The sequence below is a fragment of the Anser brachyrhynchus genome, assembly GCF_964034855.1.
Source record: "Anser brachyrhynchus genome assembly, chromosome: 1".
Taxonomy (NCBI): Eukaryota; Metazoa; Chordata; class Aves; order Anseriformes; family Anatidae; genus Anser; species Anser brachyrhynchus.
In genome coordinates this window covers 65075998-65101699 of record NC_137694.1, presented here as the reverse complement: position 1 = coordinate 65101699, position 25702 = coordinate 65075998, and the positions used below count along the sequence as shown (strand labels likewise).

At 42.5% G+C, this 25702-nt stretch overlaps 1 protein-coding gene across 14 annotated transcripts in view; it reads right to left on the bottom strand.

Annotated features, from left to right (window-relative positions):
- Positions 1-22663, bottom strand: part of WNK1 (WNK lysine deficient protein kinase 1) — a 103515-nt gene extending 80852 nt beyond the window's left edge. For all 14 annotated transcript variants that reach the window (XM_080575998.1, XM_080576007.1, XM_080576006.1 and 11 more), the window contains exon 1: positions 21737-22663. In XM_080575998.1, the coding sequence (XP_080432124.1) occupies positions 21737-22516 (780 nt within the window). In that variant the 5' untranslated portion in view covers positions 22517-22663. The remainder of the gene's footprint in view (positions 1-21736) is intronic.
- Positions 22664-25702: the final 3039 nt, after the last annotated feature.

Below are 25702 nucleotides of genomic sequence, written 5' to 3'. Positions count from 1 at the left end.
ATTTAGGGGGCGACAATACTGCAAGAAAAAAGCCTCCTCCGTAACCCATTCCGTTTACCTTATTCATCTATTAACTCACAGTACCAAAAGAGCAACTGTCACTATTTTCATTTCACTTATTTCTGTACGACCATAAGAATCCTTTATGAGTAGGAAAAAGCCTAGAACAGTAGGGTGAACCCTTAACCAGTTCCAATAGAGGCCAATCAATTTACAGAGTCGAAAACATACTACAATTCTTCATCCAAAACTACTGGACAATGGGAAGGGTTATCTATCTCCCTTTTTCTGTATGGTGACAAGCTGCACTGATATGCTGGTTGGAAATGATACAGAAGTGTAAAGATGGCTCCCAAGATTTATAAGTGGTACTTAAAACTACAAAAGATCAGCAAAGATGGACACACACACAAACTAGTCACATTCCTGTGCCACTGACTAGTTCCCTTACAAAAATCCCAGCATAAAGCCAGAAGTGACAGACTTAACCTGGCTCAAGCATTTAAGTTTTCCCTACGGGCCTGCCCATGTTCTTCCAGTTGTAAAATTAATTCACATCAGCCAACAATACACATTAGCTTCAAGTTATATACAACATAGGTACATACCCTGCATATGCAGCCTAATTATATCTTCCTAGCTTTGCTGCTTCTTCTGCAAATGCATCCAAAGTGAGTACTTCAATTACTTTACAAAACTTTTTTTTTCAGGTGACCCAGGTTTTATGAGGTGACCAAAATTTGCATTCTAGATGAGGTCTTAGAAACAAGTTGCTTACGTGCTAGCATCAGTGCTAGCATGCCACAAATATCAAAGTCCTACAATGAACTGGAGGAGCATTATCTTTTAATAAAAATAATAAAAATGCAACAATAATGTAGTCTTCCTATGATCTACCTTAATGCCCATCTTCCTCTCAACCTACTCATCTTCCTCTCAACCTACTCATAAAAGAAAGCAGAAAGCAGTAGTAAGTCTTCCATGGATACCTAGCAGGAAGACTTAGGAAATCATGTTCTTCCATCACTCACATGTTTACTAGACTCTTGTGATGATACCATATACATGAGACACCTGTGTTTACAACTGACAATCAATATCAAATATAAATTTAAACATATCAAATATAAATTTAAAAATATGCACATCACCTTTCATAGAGGAAGGAAAATGAACGACGTTGAGCCAGGAGAAAGAAAACACTCAAAAGTTTAACAGTGGGAAAGTGGTAGGAAGAAAAACTATAAATACTGGTGGAGTCGAGCATACTAAGTATCCAGAAGCATAGCTGGCTTTACAGTGCAACTCTGAATAACTTTATAATGAGTTAAAATACAAAAGAAAACAATGCAATTGAAATGCAGCTGGACAGAGCAGTCAGCTTGTATCCTCTAAAGCAACTCAAGATACAATACATAAAAACAGTGAGCAGAACAATAAATCAAGGATAATAATATGCATACCTTGGACATAAAAGAACTAAAATAAGTTGAAAAAACTTAAGAGTTGGATTAACCTCCAGGAAAAGGCTTCACCAACTAAAATGTGGTATTGTAAGAGTTGAGATGAAAGATTAACAACAGAGTAATCTCCAAGGTGATCCAAGGCAGACAGCTAGGGAAAAATACTAGAGGAAGTTTAGGATGAATACTCTGAATTCTTCTTAGCATTTGGAGAATATATATGGTACTATCGCCATTGGCAGGGCTATTCTGTATTGAACTAAGGCTTTCTCTGAAGAACGCTACGGGGAACATCCCGCATCACTAGAAGGTCAAACATGACCTCAAAGACCTCAGATACTCACCACAACCTAACGTATGAATCAGCTATTCAAATTTTTACAGCTTATCCAAAAAGTCTGTTTGTCATTATATTGTGCTTTAGTTAAATACTGTCCTTGGTCTGGTGCCATTATTTCAATTGTTTGAACAGCAATACTGAACAAATGTCAAAGTAAAACTGTAAGATCTGTGGATACCATGGTCCAAAGGGTCTACCTTAAATAGAGCATCACAACCTGTAAAAATGTTTCCTTGTTTTCAACGTACCTCCTCTTCTGTCACACTGAAGCGTGAACTCTACCTGCAGTTCAACATTAATTGTGGTTGTGAACTGAAGAGCATCATCGCCCAAAGAGTTAAAGCTTTACTCTTTCCATACACTGAAATATCTGATGTTCTGCACATCATACACCAAAGTATTAACAATGTTAACACTGAAAAGGTTCCCTTAGCGAGAAAGTTATCTGGAAACATTTTTAGCACCATGGCTCCATCTAAAAGACATTCCTGTGTTCAGCAAGTCTGCATACACGAAAAGCCACAGAAGTAGGAATTCAAATAGAAGTGGTTTGTCAGAAAAGCTGCACGAGTGTTCTGGTACTGCATCCCTTGCTCCAGTGGCAATAACTACATTTCTGTGGGTAAGAGAAGTTAAGTGGATTTGAGGCATCCCGTATTTCTGTTTAAATTAAATTCCTTGCTCTATTTCACCACCCCTTGCAACATCCCAAGAAGGCAATTTTAATGAAGCTACAGAGTGTCATAGAGACACTAGACACTCAGAGCTGGTTTTAGTCTCAAGTCTACCAGTTACTACTTTATCAAGTACACAGGCTTACTCTTGCTAGAAAGGATTATCCTTCCCCACTCTTGAGACAACCAAGGCTACCCAAGAACATCTTTTATCACAGGCAGAAACAGCATCTGGATGGATCTCAGGATAGGTATCTTATAGAGCAGCTATATTAATTTCCAGAATAAAGGCCTTCTGTCCAACTACTGGGCAACGGGATGCGAGTAAAAGCAAGAAGAAATCCACATAAGCAACAGTCTAGGAGCGCTCCAGAATCAGGTCCTGTTGCCTTTCCCACATTTTCAATTAACTCAGAAATAACCCAAATGTAAAGATGAAGTTTCTAATCAAAACTGCTGGTGTTTGAATGCTTAATATCTAGAGATATTAATGAGAACCTCACCAATTCTTTCTGAAGCAATTTCAGCTAGGTTTGTATTTTTTCTTCCACGAGATGCCACGACAATATGAAAACTTCCGCACAGGATGGCTCTGATCCAAATAGAGAGACCTTAGTACTTCCGATGGACAGCTGTGTGAAACAGTCCCTTGGGGATCCAATTTTAAGACTGCTTTTGCTAGGGGATCAAAAGTGGAAGCATCATAGATTTACCTCCTCAAAAGACCATACAGCTCTTGAGAAGACAACTGTCTCATTGCCACCACAGCACTTCTGTGCTTAGAGCTTCACATCTCAGTGCACTACATAACACTTCATACTAATTAATACTAATTACTTAGAGCTTGGGCCACAAAACTGAATCCTTCCAGAAGGGACATAGAGGAAAGAAAAGTACCTGCTTCTAGTTTTCTCTGATTACCAAAACACAAGGGCCAGGCACAAGCACCTGCTGCAGCAGCACCTCAGAAATATGGGAAATAGACTTCAATAGCCAACAACAATATTAGAGTACAGAGTAGCAAGTTTTAAAACTCTAAATTTATGGTAACCGCACCAGCATCAATACTTAACAGCCTGTAATTGTGAAAGAAGAACAAAACCAACAGGCTGCCCAGTAAGCAGGAGTTGGACAGATTAATCACAGTCAAGAGTTAGTCCTACCTTCAAAGTTGTTAGCAGGCTGAAAAATTTATGAACAGGCTTCTTCAGAATTAGTTGCAACATATCTGTCCACCAGAAACAGACATTCCCCCTTGTGATTTCACTTTGCAAGTAATAAAATCCAGACTTCGCTGCAAACAAAGGGCTGCAGTTCCACCCCTGCTTGCTCTTGCCCTGAGCACTTTGGCTACAGAGGCTGCTAGTTTTTTGATGCTATTTTAATCTCTTCTGTGCTTCCAACACATATTGAATCTCTCAAACTTTCTTGCGACTTGCCATTTTAAAGCATGCTTTCTCAGACAAACCCAGTGCCCGCGTTGTCTTCAGCTGAAGGTCTGCATAACCAATCGGTTTGGATCTCCATCCGCACAGCAAATTAACATACAGTGCAAACCAAATCAAGATAGCCCGAGTACTTTCAACTAAAATGCTGACTCAGTCCAAACGACTCCATTTCGGAATTAGTCACACATATAAGGCTGTAAGGTAGAAACTGAAATTTCCGTGCCACTATGAGCTCTTATCTCAACTGATTTCACAACACTTACACCTAAATAAGGACTTCACAAGAAATCTACTGGCAGTGATCACCTTTGTAAAAACTGGACACTTTTCTTCAAAATTCATGTTTTTCCAAAAAATAAACAGTGGAACAAGATGGTATTTTGAGAGCAGGGTGAAACCTTAAGACGGTAGAAGAGACAACGGCTGCAAGCATCCAGAATTACGTAAGAGATGGAAGGGACCAATTTCCAGCTAATCCAAGGGATAACTGTCTCTTCCTACTGCAAGCTCCTGCCAACCCTTCCTCCCAAAGCACCTTCAAGTTTCTACTTCCCAGGAGGGGCAAACAGCATTAGACATAGCACAGACCTGACTCTGAGCTAATTAAAAAAGCATTTCCATACAGCGTGCTAGATTCTAAACACTAGAACAAAACTAAAAGTAGGCAAGTACTACTCTGATTGTAGCTATGTTTAGACTGTTTAGATTTCTTGCTCTTGTTTCATTTACATACATTTCTTTCAGACTATTTTTCCTCTGCGCAATCATGACAACTATTGTTACACAAAAATCAAAACATCTCTACAACCCTGCAGCCTGTATAGCAACAGTGCTTGCTAGCGGCCCTACTTCACTTAAACCCTGAGTATCTAGTCCAGCTTGATGTGAAAAATCCAAAAGGTATTTAAAAGGCCAAACTGCAAACATATGAACTCCTGTATTTTACAAAATTTATTAGATTGAAAGGATAAAGATTCTAATTGCCAAATGCAGTAAAAACATATTATCCAATAACATCTTTCTCTCAGGCTTGTGGGAAAGCAGATGGATTTTAACAAGAGCATTTGCTTTTAAAATAAAAATTGCTTTGCAAGATCTGTATTTCCTATAATTAAAGCTATTTGAGCAGTATATTTTCACAGATGTTTGCATCAGACCATCTACAACATGCCAGGCCCACAGCTAGCTCTCCATCATTGGAACTAAGCTGCAAAGACTGCTGCTTCTGCAGAAATAGAGGCTGCTGTTCCACAGAAGATTTTCTACTTGGAAACTTCAATCCTTATTCCTCAGAGAAACTTATGTACTGATGGAGTATGCCTTTCCTGAGGATATCAAACTTTAATAGCTTAAACATCTGCAACAGAAACACGGGAACTGAATTATATCATACAGCCTACCTTGTATTTCCCATGCTGAGTTTGGCTTGTGCATGCTATATAAAAATAATTATACCATGTGCATTGGCTTTATGATTTACAAATATACGTGGAACAAACTCCTTCAGATGGCATCATAGACACTACCACATACCACTGGCAGACTATAACACGGATCAAGAGTTTGGAGTTTAAAAAGATAACAGAGGTTCCAGATAAGTCTCATATCAAAAATGCCCCCTATTTTGAAGCTTTTTTATCTCAAGCATATTTATTTGGAAATACTTCTTCAGCACAAAGGCAACTCACCTGTCTCAATGCTGCTTTTAGGTCCCCGCTTGACAACTCTGAAGTACAAAAGCTCAAGAAGGCATTGGATGCAACAGAGTAAGCACTTCTCTGAAGCACCTGCACCACCTTGGCTGAAGCTTCTGAAACAAGCTTGAAACAGACACTCAGCTTGAAAACCTACAGCCCAAGTGGCTGAGGTATGCCAGTTGGGAAACAAAGCAGGATCTTATGACAGGAATCAAACTTAAGTGGTGCTACCTAATGTATTATTCCCACGTGTGCTGGTAAAAAATTGAACAGGAGATGACCATTATGTAAATACAGAGCATTAGCAACGCGTTTCTTTCAAAGTCAGCTGGAAAGTTATGTATTTGTGCTACAGAGCTGACTTCTCAATCTGCTTGACTGTACAGTCCAAAAAGTGCAGTAACTAGGGAGTTCAAAAAGCAGCTTCTAACACTGGATGAGAGACCTGTATTCATACTGTCAGAGGAAAAAAGACCTGATTGACATTCACGTTAAGCACATGCATCACACGCAGTGCACTAACTGAGAGCATTACAGCAAGCATACTCAACTGATTTCTCAGCTCTGGGCTCTCACACAGAGACTCTTTTCATTTCACTGCAGCCTGGGTTCAAACCAAACAGTTTTACGGCATTAGAAAAAATATTTCAGTAGTATTTCTAATGATTGAAGAGGATAAAGCTCATCTGGAAAGAGATGCATGTTGTTCTTATACTAAGATCAGAGGCTCCACTAAAGGAATCCAGCCCATCATGAACATGAAAGATAAGTGAACCGATTTTCATACTTTTAGAAGCAGCAAAACAGATAGCAGCTTGCACATTATGCAAGCAATGTGTAATGGTAATGCAAAGAGTTTCAACTATATACAGCTTAATAATCATTTCAACCATTATTTTAAGAATTGTCACAGAGTCTTGCTCTGAACATTCAAACACAAAATCATTGTGGTGGGAGTTTTGCCAGCAAGGTTCAGAGGAGCTGCACAAGTATGCACCACATCTCTTCATGCCGCTCCATCTGAAGAACTGCCCCAAACTACTCCTCTGTTGCAGCTTCTGTTTAAGACCCAGAAAAGACAGACAGGCAACAGCTATCCTTGCAATTTCCAGGAGCATGCATTGATGAGTCCCAGACTCTCAAACTGTAAACCTGACACTAAACTAGAAGATGGCTATTCAGATGAGACTCCAGTCAAAGGCTTGCTTGTGCTTTGATACCAGAGCAAGAGATCACACCATTAAATGTGTTTTTTTCAGCCATATATCAGAACGTGACATTGTAGACAACTTAGCAGTTTTTAAAAAGTCAGAGAACAGTAAGAACTGAAGTCCATCGAGATTCTGAAGCAAGGAAGTTGCAGATTTGTTTAAATATATCCATCTTCTAGTACACCCATAAACACCATCCATATGACAGAGAAAAGCATGCTGTTTCCATCATCTAGACCAGCCATGAAGATTCAAACAACAGACGTTTTCACTGAAGGACAGCTGCAATTCAAAGGTCAGAAAATTCTCATTAAAGGAGTCTAGAACAGCTTCAGCCTCCTTAGCTCCCGTTAGATCTCCCAAACCTCTCGAGCTGCAAATCATCTGTTTCATACTGGCTGCAAGGGCTTCTGTCCCGCAGACACTGCATTAGGGAGCTCTACGAGCCACAAGAAAACTGTTTCTGAAAACGCAACATGAATGCAAGAAAAAGCCAGATCTGTGCAGACAAAGCAACTCAACCAGACAAGGGTTTGGGTTGGTTGTCATTGGATGGGTTTTGTTGTTGTTGTTTTGTTTGTGGCCTGTGAAGCCTAGGAGCTCGCATTTATTGTTCCATTTTATAAAAGGGTTGACCATGGATATTCAGAATGCCTTAAATACCCCTTAGAAATTGTAAGCTTCTTAAAGCAACAAGCACAACCCCTCTGAAGGTCTGAGCAGCAGGTAGTTCAACCAATACCTGGCTGATTTCCATGCTTTTAGCATAAGTCTGTAGTTATTGCATGTTTTTGTTTTACTTCTAATTCCATTTCCTTCCTATACACTGCAGTATTCATTAGTCAAGAACTAAGATCTCACTTTACAGAAATTTGCTGCAGAGAAGCTATTCTAAGTTAATGGCCATGCCCATTCTCTCATTAGAGTGTTTTTTCAGTCATGTACTTAGCACTCAAGTTTTTTATGGCACTTTGTTTCGCATTATGCTCAGTAGCCCATGCAACACATTGCATTTTGCAAACACATAGCCAATGGCCATTGGCAGACTTCCATCTCCCCTTTCTCAATATTATTGGAATAAATCAAGGCTCATTTACACATGGATAGCAGCAAAACCCTCTGCAATCTGCAAAGTTAACCCCCTTAATTATCAGCATCAAGTAGATTTATTATCAATCTTGTTGCTCTTGATTCATCGTTAGCTAGGATCACATCAAGTATCTCAGGTTTTTCCACTAGAAATCCAGATTGAAACACAGACTGAGGACTATCCAATGGCCAAAAGACCACTGGACAGTAGTCTGGATAAATGTTTTAACCTAATAAAACTACAAAAGGAAAGGAGGCAATTAGAAGGTTTCAGAGCAATCTTTTTAGGAATAGCACCAGTAAAACCCAGCAACAGTGGCTGAATCATCACCATCAGTATAAGATTTGCTTATACTCTAGGAAAAAAAAAATAACTTCACCTGAAAAAGAAATTCAAACTTAAATGCTCCAACTTCATTTCTTTTTCTTTCAATGAGTCTAGTGCTAAGATCATTCCTAAGAGATTCATAGTACAGCTTTATTTACTTCAAGTTGGAGTAATGCTTTCAGCCCTCTAAACTAACAATTTGGTCACCAGCTTGTGATCCCAGTGACTCCTGATAAACTCACAGCTGTTGGATTGAGTATTTATACATGAAACAACTGACGTATTTCCATCTGGTCTTCATGACAAGAGGATGACTATATAGAACAGCAAATCACTACCGCTTCCAAACAAAACTCAGGGAAGAGGAAAGGGAAACTGCTGAGCTGGACTGCCCTTGACCCACAGCACAAACAGACAACTCAGCTGTCACTTATGTTTTGGTCATCTGAGAAGCAGCAGAAAGTGTATCTGAAATGAGACACCCTATCCAACTGAAGCTCATGCTAGTCCACGGGTTTTTTCCCCCCCCTTCCTAGAAAGAGATTTGGCTGGAGGAGGGGGAAGGGAGAAGGCAAGCGTAAAAAGCAAATTCCCAAGAGAACTGTATGCATATTTCCATGAGACCGATTTACCATCTGGAAAAATCTGTTTGGAAGAAGGCAGCTCCGGGAGTTAAAATTTAAATGCAGGTTTTTAACTCTGCTCATCACTCTTTTACATATGGTAGCCCAAACTCAGACATAGGTACAAAATCTACTTCATCCCGGATTGGAAAGGAAGGAAAAAAAAATCCATGTTTTGCCAGACAGTATCCAGAGACCACAGGACAACACAGGAAGGCCAAAGCTAGGAAATAAAGCAAAAGTGTCACTGGCAATAACCGATACAGTGTTTTGTTTGGAGGGCAGAGGAGTGGTGGGGAGGAATGAGAATACTTCCTGAACAGGTAAGCAGCAAGAACAATTACCATTCCCACACGCAGGAACAAGAAAAAAAAGATGCCATTTCCGTGCGTATTATTGCCAGAGAAGATAAGGAAAGAAGTCAGAGGGAAAGTGGAAAATACTTTTGTACATCGTCAACTCATTCTTTCCATTCTAAATTCCAATGCGAACTTCCTCAGATTTCATACTCCTTAAGTGACAAAATATACTTAAAACATCACCGTGCTTACAGCCTGAAGTTTTTAACGGCACTCACCCAAACCTACCTAGTTAATGTCTACCAGTTGAGTCATTATGCAGTAATTATCAGTGATTTTATATCGCAGTTACGCCCCTTCACATTTTACAAGTTTACCCAAACCATGTGGTTTGTTGCAAAAAGTCACCAAGATCAGAAGTTGAGCAACATATACTCTTGGATGTGATACAAGAGCAAAATCACAGAACACGAGCATAACTTGGGAATTCAGAATTGTCTTATAAGCTGCCACAGTAGAAGCCACAACTGTTTTTTGACAGAGGTCAAACCACCAAAGAACTTTAGCGAAGCAAACCTTCAGTTAAACAATCCAGTACACCAACCAGCAATTTGCAATAATAGTCAAATAATGGAGGCTACCACAAAAAGAATTTGGGGCGCTATTCTGCTGATGTTGAAAGTACAAGTATCTGTTTTAGCAGAGTGGATTCTGGCATACTCCCTTTGTTTACCCCTTCCTAATCTAAAGCTACTTGAGCTTTTTCTTTCATAGAACTGGACCATTTCTTTACTTCACCATTTCTGAGAATTACCGTTTCACTTGTGTTAACGTTCACACATGAAAACAGGGCTGAGTTCTTACAGATTCTTTTGGACCTGTTTATCAGCAATCTAAAATTCAAAACACTACCACCATGGTCTAAAAACTAAGAATGCTTTGCTTTCTCTGGAAAAAAAAAAAGAACAATAATTTCACAGTGTGGGTTTATCCAACAGAAACCATTTATAATGTTGGTACATTAGCAGCTTCCCCACATCTCTACGCTTGGTGCTGCAATACAAAACTGCACTTTTTTCTCAGTCTTCTTCATGTTAATACTTTACTGCTCTTCATCTATAGACCTTAGCAGACAGATCCAGAAAGCCTTCTGGAACAGCTAGTCATTCACCACTAGCCAAGCCACAGGTGCTGTTTTGGGATAGATCTCTCCAAATCCAAAAATGGCCTTCAAACATCTAAACTATGATCACAAAGTTTTACCTTGGAGACAAAATCTGCAGGCTCATAATGTATTACAAAATACTAAAAAAACAAAGAGCAACAAACTTTTCATCTGTACTGACTGCTGCCATTATACAGCTCAGTCCGGACACACGTATAAAACGACTTTACATGCCCATGCGATTAACACAGATACTTAATTCACATGTCTGTAAAAAACTGAGAAACTGAGGCATGTTGAAATTAGGTGACTTATTAAAGTGTTATTAATTTAATAACACAAAAGGAGGTATTTTGGCAAAATAAATCCACAAAGTATTACATTAAGACTACTTTCATGAGGTAGCCATTCACAGCAATGGCAATTTTCAGAATCAATTCACTGTTTTAAACTTGTATAGTCCTAAAGCTTTACAACTCATGCCACGTACAACCCAAGAAACAAAAGTTTTTGCTATGCCCCACCTACCTTGCAAAAGTCTCTTCAATTCTCAAAGTTCTGTAGAAGAAATCACTTAAGTCAACCATAGTGACAGATTTAAGCACCTCCAACACCAATGAATCATGGTTCAATTCTACCTAATTTTCTGAGATTTACACGAATTTGAGAAGTAAGATTTCTTACTGGGTGAGAAGAAAAACTTTTTTGAATCCTAGTTGCAAAATATATGCAAGAAAACTGGCTTTCTCATTTGAAATAGACAAACACTATCACATACATTTACAAATATACATCCACTTAATTGGTCCACGTAGTCCTGTCCAGTTGCATTGATATGCTGTAATTTGTGCTGCATTATGCTTTTTTTTACCCTTACCATATACACACACTTCCACAAACCCTATATCCCATATGATGCATCCGTACAGACACCCTAAAATCTCCAAGGACAGCAACTATAAGGAAAATGACCAGTCTGTCAACAAAATGAAAGTAGAAGTGAAAAGTGTATGACAGAGCTGCATTAGTACAACCTGACTACAGGAAGTTTTGGTTACAGGCGTACTACCTGAATAAATCGAGAAGTTAATTTTGGACATGATTGTTTTCATTACTCATACCCAGATAAAAGGGACAAAGTACTTGAACATTCTTAAATACCTGAATAATACCATAAAGCAACTGGAAAGATTTGCTCTCTTACACAGACAGAAAAAACGTAGTCCATAAACAACCAGATGCTTGCTAATTATTTGTTCTGTACACGAAATCTACTTCAGCCATGAATGTAACTCAGACCAGAATTCCCTGGGATCTCTTCCCTTTCTGCAAGCACAAAATGACTGCAACTGCAGGCTGAAATTCCTTCTTCTTCCCCCTCAGATTTCTCTCAATTTTATTAGTTGCCACTACCCCAAGAAGTGCTGAACGTTCAAGCATGTAGTCTACAAAACCAAAAGGGCCACAAAGGAGACAAATACATGTTTTCCTAGAAGAATACCTCTTAAAAGCAGTTATTTTTAGGCAGATCTTCAGATACAGACCACACACAATCTATTAATATACTACAGTATTTAAGCCTTCAGCAGCAACCCAGAGCTGCTTCTCTCCCCCCGTCACTTTTTTGGTCCCAAGAGTAAATACTGAACCTCTCAGATATGTTAAGGTTTGGGTAATGAGAACAGCAAAGGAAACCCTACCATCACCTGAACCGGCTCACAGTTGCCATCAAGAGGCAACAAAAATCAAATTCAAGTACCACGTAAGATTTTTTTTTCCCATGTGCTGACAACCTGCATTTCTGCTTTTCAGCTGCTTATCTGCAGACAAAAGCTCAAGCTGCTTGCAAAGGAAGTACAGAAAACCACAGAAGAAACATGCTAACAGTGAACTTAAAGTCTTCTATCAGACATTTTTGCAGGTTCTCCATTTTCAGCACACTGTTCCTAGCAAACCTAACAACTCAGTAACCCTAAAGCAAGATAAACACAAATAAAGACCATGCCCTCACAGGACATTCTACATACTGCCTGTCTCTACTGGTCTATGTCCAGAGATGACAACATAAAAATAAATCAATCTTTTCAGACAATCTTTCTTACTCTAAGATCCTTGTCTAAACAGACTGCTTTCTAAGAACCCTCCAATTCAAATTTAGTCTCACCTTCCATAACTTTTCCTTAGGGAATACTCAAAGCCTCGGAGTCCATATCGGCTATAGGATAATGGAGAACACAAAGTTATCGCCTTGCATTTTTATATAGATACACAACTTATATTTCCTGAATGAAAGTACAGTATAAGCAGCTGAATAATGAAAGATGCAAACCAAAAATAGTTTCATGTTGGAAAACAACCGTAAGAATAAGATGAAGCAGATTTGAGAAACAGACATAACATTTTGCAGTATTTCAGCAAAACCTGCTAACAGTTCAGAAATTGCCATTAACAGATGCGTATTACATAAGTGTATACAGATTTGCAGATCCTTAAGATAATCAGCCTGGATTGCTGAAGCTCTTAATAGCAATATTTGTGGGTTATTGTTTGTACGTCATTAGTCTTCGCCAGGATAGAAGCTGTTTTCATAGCAGTCAAATGCATTCATACGGGGGTCATAAACTTGCCAGCAACAGTCAGCAAAGCAGAAACACATCACATGGTTACTCGGAGGAAAACATCCAAGAAAACTGGGTAACACCACCAGCTGGACAGACATAAGCCATCATGAGACTCTATCAACCAGCCAAAACCAGATAAAACATACATAATTGTTGGTATCACTTTGTACTATCTTCCATTTAGCCAAGCATCCCTACGTAGTTGTTTTAAATTTACCCTAGTTACATGGAGATCAGTATTCCTATTCTTTTCATGTTCTTCTAAATGGTGGTAATAACCCTCAGTCACTTAAATGAGGTTTTGTGTTTTGTTTTTTTTTTTTCCATCTGTAGTTGCTTGCTTTCTCTCGCTAGCCCCAAATCTGCTATCAGAACCCACCATCTTCAGCCACTGATGCCACGAAGTTAGGAATGGCTGAAACCATGCAGATGAAATAGGCGATCCGGGAGAGCTAAACAGAAACAACTAAGCTTGTATAAGGAGTCTAACAAAGCTTGTTTTCCATACCATCTGCTGTCCTAAAAAACCACCACAGTGCAGTAGTTGGCCATCAAAAGCTTCTATCCACGACCTCTTATTAAGAAGGGCAACAGGATCCAAACCATTCTGGAAGATGGCTCAGAACACAGCATCCACACCACAAGTTATCAGTTGTCAAAGTCTCCCCTTTGATTTAAATCTTACCGGTAACATGCTCGGAGGAATCCTGCCAACCACTGCAGAAATGAGAAGACTTGAAAACCACCATACTGATCTCGTCCTGAAAACAGATACTTCAGAGAATTGCTGCTCAGACTATTACAAATCATAGACCGGATGATTTCAGTACCACATTCTTGGGCACGCTGAGTACAAAAAGAAATGGCATCCTACATTAAAACACGCAGCCAGGTCCAGGGTCACTGACATCGTTTGAGAACTCATAGGTATTTTGTCTAAAGCACAGATGGCCATCAAGCACAAGCATGCTTTTTGCAAGATTTTTACATTCTGAGCAAGTATGCAGGTAGCAGTCCCAAAGATTCTGCTTAGACCTAAAGGGACAAATCTAAAAGTTGTAAGTTTCTCTGCCTGAGTGATTTAGAAGACATTATCCTTGTGAAAAGTGCTTATCACTTTAGGTGAGCAATTCTTAAACAGAATCTCGAAGACAAAGAAAACCCCAACACAAGTACAATTTTTACCAAGCTGTAATTTCCTTTGCAAAAAAATAAGTATGTTAAATTGCCCGTGATTCAGGCAAAGTAAAATGCAGTGCTGATGGGAATTACCCAGGCAAATCTGGAAGCGCTTTAGAACAATCTGGATGCGCGTAATGCATGTGTCATCACCAGGTGAAAATGACAACTGAAATGAAGTTCAGAAGTATGCTTAAAAAATGAATCTGAATTCTTCTGGTCACTGTATTCCATCCCATTTTGTTCTGAATTATTAGAAAAAAAATATTTAACAACATCTGTGATGATCTTGTTGTAAGAATCACCTTTTAGGGTAAGAGGAGAGCATCACACGACCTAGAACATTATTAACACAGTTTATTCTTTGTAACTGGAGTTCAGGAGTAGCCTGTAGGTTGTGCCCATAAAACAAGAAGTGAACAAACTCCCTTTCTCAAAGATGACCTCAAGTGCCTATTGCCTAAGGCCACAGATTCAATCCTCATCACCCCTCCACCTCTCCTGCTTTCCCAAAGGGAATAATGAGGGAACTTTTTAGAACTTGCAACCAAACCCACACATTACATTTCTAAGTTTTTTGAAAATTCCTAAACATGCTGAGGAAACTACAGGTAAAGTAGAAAGAGGATGCCTGTACTATCTTGACCAGAGACATTTGAACCCCATTTAAGTTTCGGTACAGAATCTAAACTGTTCTCAAAAGCACCTAGACGAAAGTCTCAGGGACTGCAAGCAGCCTACACAACACTTACAAGTGCTGGTATAAGTTGAGTCTCATTGGTTAGGACAAGAATTTTCACACCTTATTTGAAGAGACTTTCAGATGCCCCAGATTAGGTAAAAGCCCTCAAAAAAAAGCCCAAGAAATCAATCTTCAAGCAGCACAATAAATCCTGCTATTTAGAATAGGAATTGTGTATTAAATATACTGCAAGAATGTTCTTCCAGACATTGCACATGCACATCATGATCAAGTTAAAACCATGGAATCGTTATTTAAAGTTTTAAGAGTCAAGAATAGTAACTCAGTACCATCTGCTATTAAAAAAACACATGCTCTGCCAAGAGAAAGTCTTATGCCCAGCTGCAAACTTGCATGGCATTTATTATTTCTCTTAAAGCCCAAACATTACAGCCATTATGTCTGCATTTCCATTCTTCAAAAGTTTATAGTCCTCCAGATCAAGACAAGCTTAAAAACGTGAACCTGAAGAGTGGAACGGAAAAGTACTTGACTTTTATTTCAACTCAATTGTGATTCAGGAGAAACAGTTAGTAATCTCTGAAAAGTTGCTAGTCTTTACAGGATGTGAAAGTTTCTGAAGACGTGCATGACAGGAAGCATCACGGCTGCCCCTGCTTAGCACAGGCTTTGTCACATCCAGCATGGAGATGCTGGGTAACAGCTGGAGCTGTGCTGTTGAACAAGCCGCTGGTATGAAACAAAACAACAAAATAAGAAAGTGGACATGTGGCCCTGAGGGAAGTTACTAACCAAGAAGTACTGAAGCTACACTGCACCAGGCACTGCATCCATGGAGACAACCAGATCTGTTACTGCTTGTTTTATTTATTATTCTGCTAGACAGCTCTCAAAGGACCCTACACGGGATGTCTCCAGAGAGCTCTAGCAGGTTCCCTCCGCCCTTTCAAAGATGGATTATGGTCCCAATATCTTCCCTTTAGACCTCAAAAAATTAGCTACAGAGCCAAGTTTTTATTTTAAGCCACAGCAGCCCAAAACAAATCTCATTTAAGAGCATTAGTTCCACAGCTCTCCAACACACGTGAACTGACAAACATGACGTTTCCACAAGAAACACTGCATTTTCAGAACGTACATAGCTGATTGGAGTTATTGTCTTGCAACCAGCCAGTTATAAATTGAACCACAGCCATCCCTAAAAGTGATATCCCTTTGAGGTAAGATTATTTTCCTAAGTAGAGGTCTCCTAACAGCTGCAGCTCAAGAATGTACTTTAAAGCTCCCTTCTCTCTTTCAGGGTCACCTTTGTAAAGTCTGAAGGAGTCTGTCCACTGTTTATATTTCTGCAGGTAATTAGTCTGGCTCCTTTCCCATGTCATTTATCAGCTTGTCAATTGTATCAATTACAGCACAAACACTCAAGGAATATGGCTGGTTTTGTTCTTTAGCTAAAGGAGTTTTCAAATCTGAGACCTGAGGCCAGTAAGTACCAGTAACTTGTTCTGCCACACAACAGGGAAAAGCAGCTGAAAATAGATTTAGACTCGATTACAGAAGACTTCAAACTCTGTACATGCGCAGACTTAAAGAAATCCAGTGTAACCTGAAAGTCATAGTTTTGCAGTTTTTGCTTTCAGTGGTTTGGACTTTATTAGCTCCTCTGTGCTCAGCTCTACAAAGCCCCAATGACATTCACAGGAATTATCATGTACCTTCGTTTATGAATATTTACAACAATCACACGTCTAACACAAGTAGTAATGAACGGGATACATTACAATGACTGTAACAGAAGCATATAACGGTTATGCTCACAGACCACTGGAGTATTTTAAACACTGATTAGAAGTACAGGGTAGGCACAGGAGTCACGATACTGGATTAGGTTCAAGTTTGAACTGTTTCAGTAACAGTTTTATAAAATATAAAATATTCAGAGTTAAAACAGTTACAGTTGTCAAGGAATGCACATTTATTTCAGGCTGTTGACTATTTCTCCACAACAAGCAGAATGTAATCATTTTCTAGTAGCATGTTAACGATCAGATGACTTCCAGGTCCACGCTTCTCAGCTTCCTCTCACTGCACAGAGGTTTTGATCTCGTTTTCCATTTTGTTTTAATGCAGCTATATGTGCATCACAGCTAGCATCTCTGCACTCAGGCTGGCCAGTGAGCAATATGCAACCAGCTTAAAAAAAAGACTACAGGATGCCACAGTTATGTGATACAAGACCTTTTTTGGTTGTCAGACAAACATGCAGCTTCTGAAACATTCCCAGCTCAGCCAGTTGAGAAAGCAAAGAGATTTTTTTAAGAATTATACTTTGACTTCTGTAGGCTGATACTTATCATGGTGAGCCTGCAATCAAGTGAAGCCTCCTGAGTATAGAGGCTATATTCCATCATTGTCTGCGCAAGTAGAACTCAGTACTAAGTATAGCTGTAACTAAGAAATAAAAACAGGTAGAATTAAAACTAAAGTGTCACTAGAAGTGAAGATGTACCTCATATCTAAGCAACTTCCTGTATTTTGAGCTTAACTTTTGCACATTGTTACAGTCAAAAAAAATCTGACATATGGAAATATTATTCAGCACCTCACTACTTCCTGCAATAAAGAGTGACGACCAGCTGCATTATCATTCCTACCAGACTGCACTACAGAATCTCAAGGTTCACATTCAGTTGTTTGTTCTCAACTGTTTTTCACAGCTATTGCCTATGGAAAACTCCACTGGTAAGCCAGAAGCATCTCATACACGATGCCTGATCTGTAATTTACAGTCTGCAACACAATTGTGCTTCTTGTACCCTACACTAGTTTATTACCCAGAAGATTCATAACTAAAGGTAACCAAATTCACATTCAGCTTCCCTTCAAAGTGTAACTAGCACAACACAACTTCTTGCATCATTCACCTTTCAAACTCACTGCCTAACTTCAGCAGCTCTGTCTTGCCTAAGGCAGACAGCACTCGGCCTCCTTCCCCCACCCCCCCAGCAGCTCAGGCACCCAGCATTAAGCACAGCAACCTGACTAATGCTGCACTGATGACAGAGTAACAATGGCAGAGACATCAGCAAGAAGATGTATTTCCTCTCGAGGAAAGGAAGGCTGGTCAGTCACCAGTTACAGTTTGTGAATACAAGGGACAGGAGTGATACAGCACTTACCAGACAAGCAGTGCAGTTCTTCTACGCACGCAGTTTACCAGCAATGTGTTTTCAACTAATGTAAATACCATCCTAGGAGCAATTTCTAGATCATGCTTCCTTTAAAAGAAAACACTATCCAAATGAAAGAAGGTAAGACTTCAAATCCCTGACAAATGCAGTTCAAAAGAGAGCTCAATTTTCCTTCTGTACTTGAAGAGTTATGTATTTGATTGACAGAACCCAGGGCAGTAATTCTGCACAAAATTTTGCAGTCCAGCAAGTGACTGGACCGGCCTGTATTGCTCTGTAAACCAGAGGTTAAGTGACCATCTTTAGTTTAAAACTGACTCAAACTGAAACAGAGACTCAGAGAATGACACATTACCCCTATGATTTGACTTTTACAGTCAGCTACGTGACTACCACCTTTGGTATAAGCCTACTACTTAACACAGATAATACAACAAGAAGATGCAGCATATTTTAGACACATTACCTGAGCTGTATAGAGGTGTAAGACTTACTGCTCAGAAGTTTAACTTTTTAAAGACTGAACAGCAACACGATTGCACAGGAAGAGATTTTAAATTAAATGGGAACAGTGGCAGTAACCACTTTTGCTGGCTTCTGCCTACTACTTAAAGACCATTAAAGCAGTAATCTTAACTACTACTTGACTAAATTTATGAGATGTGCTAATGACAACAGTAGGAGGCACACTTGACTCAGAATAACCAGAGCCAAGATGAACATATACAATGGGAATAAAAGTATGTTAATTCAGTGTAAGCCTTCAAAATTTCCTTGCAGCAACTGAAGCTGAGCACTGGCCCTAAGCAGTGCCTGCTGAGCTCTTCACAGCTCTGCCATGCTCCACTCCATGCAGGGCTGTATTTCAAATTTAAATACCTGCATCCAATATTTAAACTAGGTTCAGCTACAATCTGCTAATACAGACAGCTAAATTTAAACTAGAATTGTCCATCAGTCATACCTTCCTTAGAATTTTGTTAGACATCTATGAGCAACCTTGAAATACTTAATTCCTTCAAATCAAGCCTTCCTGTCTTCCTCAGATGGAGGAAAATTAAGCCTTGGCCAGGATCTCCCATGCTGAAGACACTAACACAGTAAAGCTAACCCCAGCAGTTCATTCTCTCCTATTTCCACCACAATTCAGTACACCAAGCATAAGGGGCATTACAGGCCACTGAAAAGCCTGCTTTTGGATATGGAGCAATACACTCCAAAGAATCATCACCAACTTGGGAACCCGAGCTGCATTTGATAAACAGCACCAGTTACATTGTCCATCATTATAAAGTCACTCTGCCAGAGACCACTATAAACTGTTCCATGCTGTCCTTGATCCACAAGGTTCCTACTGTAAGATTTGCTCCGATATTTAAACACTAATTTACCTGAACTGAAAGCAGCTGGCATGTTCGTTCCTTTCAAACAGCAGAGAACTTAAAGAAACTGACGCATTCAAGGTGTACTAGAAAAGCCTGAAAAGAACATGCTTCTCAAATAACTGTGATACACCTTTATCAACTTTGGGCAAGCCCAGAGATGGACAACTCAACCTGCGTAATCCTGCCAAGCAGCCTTATCCTGGCAGAGCTACAGTCGTAGCATAGAAGGCTCTGGAGAGGTGGGACACCTTGGATGCCTATGCTTGCAAGCATAAACACTGGTTAAAAAAAAAAAGATGCTTTATTGGCAAAGAACACATTTCAAGGCAATTAAAAATAAGCACAAGTCAGTTATGGCTGCTATAATATAGCATGGAAGAGTCGTTTGAAGAGAGTCATTCATGTTTTCAACATAAAATAAATAGGCTTGGAAGGTTCACCCATCCTTGAGCCATGGCATTCTGAAAAACCAATATGACATTTAAGTTTGTCTATCCTTGTGAAACTAGATTTTACTCTGATACAAGTCATGCATAAGGCATTTCACCACCCTGTCAACAGTTATTGTTTTCCTAGATAAAAAGAAGAGGATGTACCCATCACACCAACAACTCCCAGGTTCCTCCTTTTATTTCTAGATGCAAACAATAAAGCAGGACTTTATCTTAAAATATTCTACTAACTGTACAGTCTAGTTCCTATAGCAAACACTTTAACGGCTATAAAACTTATATTCATGTTTCAAAGAGGCATTTTGTATGCAGTCTCCTTATGAGAGAAAAGCTACAGCCTTCAAAGTAACTTACCCAGAAGGTACTCTAATATACTTAGTCTCCAAGCGGAACACCAAACATCTCCCCCCTACAAACATTTGCATTCGAGCTTTCTGCAGTCTCACTATCATTTAAATTATTCAATTCTTCAATCATCTGAAAGCTCAGCAACACACTAAAAACAAACTTCTTTATTAAGTTACTTCAAAGAAGGTGCTTCTTTAGACAACGTTTGCATAGTACTGAAGATGACTAGGACACTTCAGAGGTAATGTTAGTTGAAAGCGACCGATGCCAAGCTGACATTAGTTTCTGATCAGTAAGTACACTGTAAAGACGAAAACAGATCCAGGGGTTAAAGTCACAGAACTCCAGAACTGCAAAGATTACGATTTCAAATAAGAGTCATATCATTTTGGTGGATTACTAATCTCCTCTCAGTTCAAACTGCATATGAAGAGCTTTAGCAGAGCCCAGCACTTTTATTCAAAATTAATGCTCAAAAGACTACCACAGCAAGAACATAACTAGCATGTAGGAAGAGCGCATGCTGAAGGGTCTCAAAGAAAACTGGAAGTTTATTCTACACTTACTGACTGTGGAAGTAAGGGCAGTAATATAATAGTCAACCAAGGTACTGCTGGAATGCTTGAGCAATCATCCAAAAGCAAATATCAATCCAAATTGAGAGATCTTTTAATAAATTGTCAGTTTCAGTGGAACAGATACAGAATTGCTTTCGAAGGTAACAAAGTTTTGGCCTAGTACTGCACTTCACCCCACTGAGCTATCTGCTTAGAGCCTCCTCAAAACCTCCTGGGATTTTGACCCAATGCTCTTTTGTCTGCCCTAAATTGCATGAGAACACACACAATAATAAAGCCATATTACATGAGTCTCCCTACAGATTGTGCTAAAGCAACCCTAAAAACAAGCACTATCCTTTTAATTTAACACTGAGGCATTGAAAGCCAAATACTGCACCAGGTATTTGTTCCTGGTACTCCAGCTCTTCCCACTTCTTTTAAGGTTGTTGCACAGCAACCTGCCTCTCAGTTACACAAGCTCTGACTCGCATGAAATAAGGGTGTTCTTGTCATCATTAGACTGGGCTTCTGCAGAATGCTGGCTCTGCTCTGGCTAGAAACTTGGTAGAAGAACAGTTTCTTACTCGGTTTAATCCAGTCACTTGCAAACGTTAAACTTGAGGTTTTGCAAAGCTTCAGAAAAGAGACTATTTTCCTCCTTGTACCTGTATCAAGTAAGAACCCGACATCTTAGACTGAAACAGTAACTCTGCAAAACTAAACCTGATGAACTACATGACTGTGTACATTCTAAGGTTACCTCCTACACGGATCCACTGCCACAGAACATGAAATATCTGTGAAATTTACATGTTAATATTTTTCTAAGAAAAGCACCTAAACAAATTGTGAAAAATTAATTCTAGGATTAATTCTAGGATTTTGTCGTTGTCAAGCATGCAGCTGAGTACCTCGGAGACGGAGCGTGCTCTGGTAATCTACAATTTTTATTTACGTTACCTGTAGCTCGCACCAGGCGACTTCCACAGTGGTGTCCGTATCCAGTCCTTTATACACGGTCTTGAAGGAGCCTCTTCCGATCTCGATGTCAAACTTGAGGAAGCGGCCGTCGGGGGAGATGCCCACCGCCTTGGTCTCCAGCTCCTCGATGTCCTCCTGCTGCGTCCTCCGCTCCTCGAACTCCCGGCTGGCAGCCGAGGCGCTGCCGGCGGCGCTGCTGGGGGGCAGCGCGGCGGCCTCGTCCTCCTCCTCTTTGGGCAGCAGCGGGGCGGCATCCTTGGCGGCGGGGGGCTCCTGAGCGCACTGTCCTTCCAGGGGGAGCGGGGCAGGCGGCGGCGGCTGCTGCAGCAGCAGCGAGGGGGCCTGGGCGGCGCCGGCGGCGATGCCGGAGGTCCGGCCGGCACACTCGGGGGGAGACACCGAGGGAGCGGCGCTGCCTCCCGACACGGGGGCCGAGGGCGCCGCGGGCTGCAGGCTGGGCAGCTCCAAGGCCGTGGCGTTGGAGTCGCAGATGACGCTCCGGCGGAAGAAGCGGTGCTCGGTGGCGGCCGCCCCTCGGCTGTCCTTGTCCATGGTGTGGCGGCGCCGCCGGTACTCCTCGCTCCGGCCTCCGCTCCCCGCTCCGCCGCTCGCCCCGCCGGCGCCGGGGGCTCCGTGCTCGGCGGCGCCCAGCTTCTCCCCGACGGAGCTGTCCGAGCTGGAGCCGTTCTTGGGCGGCGGCGGCGGCGGCGCCAGGAAGCGGGGGGCCGGGGGGCCGCTCTCCGCGGCGCCCCCCGACATGGCGGCCGGGCGAGGCGGGGGCACGAAGGGGGGGGGCGAGGGGCAGAGGCCGCTCAGCGAGCGGCGGGCGCGCCGGGCCGCCGCCGCGGGAGCTGCGAGAGAGGAGGAGGGTCCCGGGGGCTCCTCACGGCGGGGCTGGGAGGCGGCTGCTGGCGGGGCTGCGCCGGCGGGGTGCGTCCCCGCTCAGCGCCTGCATCCATCCTGCGGCGGGGCGCCGGGCAGCGGGGCCGACATGGAGCACCGCGAGCGGGGCCGGGACCGAGGGAGGCAGCGAGGGAGGGACGGAGGGAGAGGGGGGGAAAAACCCCGAGCCGCGGCCCCGGGGCTCAGCCCCGCCTCGCAGCGGCGCCCATGGCGGCCGCGGCCTCCGCCCGCCGCTCGGCGGCCACCGCCCGCGCCAGGCCGCGCTCCCTCAACGGCGGCGGCCTCGCGGGGAGCCCGGAACCCCTCCCGGTCCTCCTGGTCCTGCCGCCTCCGCCGCCGCCCCCCGCCCGCAGCCGCCCTCACCGGAGGCCGCCCAGCCGCCGCAGGTGAGCCGAGTCCCGGCGGGGCGGGGAGGCGGGCGCGCAGCGCAGCGGAGCCGCCCCGGGGCCGTCTGGGCGCTAAATGGCGCCGGGCGCCCGAAACCGACACACGGCGGGGGGGGCGGGGAGGGGGGAGCGCCGCACAACACGCCCCCTTCCGCGCCCGCTACTGCGCGTGCGCGCCCGCGCCCCCCCCAACCCCCCCCCGCCGGGATAGCGGAGCGTCCGCTCTGGCCGCCCCGCCCGCCGGGTGCTCGGGGAGATTGCGGCGCCCGCCGTGCGCGGAGCTTCATGGGAGTTGTAGTTTTTGGGGGGGGGGGCGGCTGCGCCTGTAAGGCCGCAAAGGAGGTTATGGGGGAACCCCTTCCTCCACAGGGGGAAGGAGGGTGATGTGGGGCGCGGGGGAATGGACCCCGGCTCTCCCTCCTTCACGCGGGGACAGCACTCACCCGCTGGGTGGGAGCGGGCGGTGGTACCACCACAGAGCAGATGCCAGAGGAATGGGGAAGGCGGCCAGCCATGGGCGCCACAGAACCCGTGTTGCAACCCTTGGGAGCGTGAGGTGTTCAGCTCCACGTCTTCACACTGCCTCCCTGCCTCGCTGCTTCGAAATTTCCAGCAAAGATAACCCCTTAGGTGCACGCACCATGTATGCACGAGGTAGTCTATTTTGGGCCCTTTTTTAATCTCAGTTTACATCATCCGCATATGCATCAATTGGCCAGGTAACCTAAAATGCAAATAACCAGCATGTAAACCGCGCTCCCAATTATCTGAAAGAGTCAGCGTTTGCAGACTTTGCCCTGAAAATGATCATTACCCTACCACAGTTGGAGTCAAGGCTTTGGCAGCTATAGCGGCATAAAGGATGTACAACAGTCAGAAGTGCAGGAAGTGCCCACGTGAACGCTGACACAAATCAGGAACTGTCAGGTTAAAAAAGCATGGGTACACACGAGTCATCTACTTATTTATATCATGTTCCGCTTTCATAGTAATGTACCAAAACCAAGCACTTTCCTTCTTACGAGAACAGCCATTTGAAGACACTGGGAATGTACTGAAGGAGGCGTGAATGATTTGGTACCATGCCTTTTAGGCAACTATAATTAAAAAATATGTCAAGAAATAAAATGTTAGGAAATCTCCCTCTGAAAATAATATGTTCCCAGGAGACACCCTGGCACTTCAAATACCCTTTTTTTTTTTAAAAAAAAAAAAAAAGTTACTTTTAAAACAGCAGTTTAGAGGAAGTTGTGCATTGTGTTGCTGATGTGAGGCCTGAACTCATTCTGCACAGCACAACACAAACGGCCCCTACAGAGCCCCGCAAGCCCCCAGTCACAAAATACCAACCGAAGCAATTCTCATATGCTTGTACTTCTCACCTAAAAAATGCAGTACTCCACACTAATTGGAAGATTGTTGTTTTCTCTCTATCAGCTACTCTTTATAACAGGAAACAAAATAATGATACAGTCTTCACAAAGGGGACAAAACGTACTTTGTTGTACAACTCTTCAGCAAAGACTTCTGCACTGTGTAAGCATTCTAGAGCTTGCCTTCACTTCAAAAGTTGCTCTGAGTTGGTATATTCTTTGTGCTCCAGCAGAACTGCGTTGGCACAAGTGAGCAGATACTCTCCAAAACAAAGCTGAACTAAACAGCATGATTTGATTAGCAGCAAAGAGTGACCGGATCAAAACTGATTAACTCATAACTCAATCTGCTTTATCTTCACTGCCATGTCAGTTCCAGCAATTGACCATTAACATCTTTAATACCAAGCAGGGTTTGGGTTCACTCAACACTTCCCTACAGGTATTTGTGCATCTCTTCATCATGGAATGAAGATTCATTTGTAGTGTCAGCAGGCATATCCATGCTAGCTTTGTACTATTAAGGGCAGTGGGGCATAGTAGCGGGACTCCAGCAAGGGTTTGCATCCAAGGCCCCATTATCCACCCTGGTCTATGCCACCCTATCCTCACTGTTGTTGCCTTCTGGAGCTACATTCAAGCAGAGGTCCACTTTCCTCCCCTGCCTGCTGCGTTTTTGCAAACACTTTGGGTGGGATAAGTAGCAAACTCAAGAGTAGACAGCAGACCTCACTCCAGCCCGATGCCTGTTGTAACTTAATGAGCATATACCCAAAATAACACAGTGATAAATCATGCCTTGTGGTGTAAGCCTACAGCTTTCTTCGGTGAATTCCACTTGCAGTATCAGCCATCTTCGGCAGGCAGCTCCCAGGCCTGCACCCAGCCACGTACCTACCGTATGATCCACTGCAAAAGGTGCTTGGGCTGCACCTGGGGAACCGCCTCCCTGCGGTCTACACGAATGGTTTAAATGCGACCTTGCGTGCAGCCCCTCTCTTACCCAACTGCTTTTCACCCATTGTTCTTAAATGTATTTTCTCTTAGTTAATTAAGCAAAATCTTTGTAGAAGAGACCTGAAGCCCTGGAGTGCATAGCCACAGGGGGCCTGAGGCAGCCTCCTACTAGAAAATTGTGGTAATTATGCAAAAAAGCACCTCCCCAGTGTCTGATCCAGCACATTCCTTAGTGCTCTTGAAATTCAGTAAGGTTAGTCGTCTGGGCACAACGTGTTCAGTGAGGTCCCTAACACCCAGCTCTTCTCACTGGCTCCTCTTCTGGG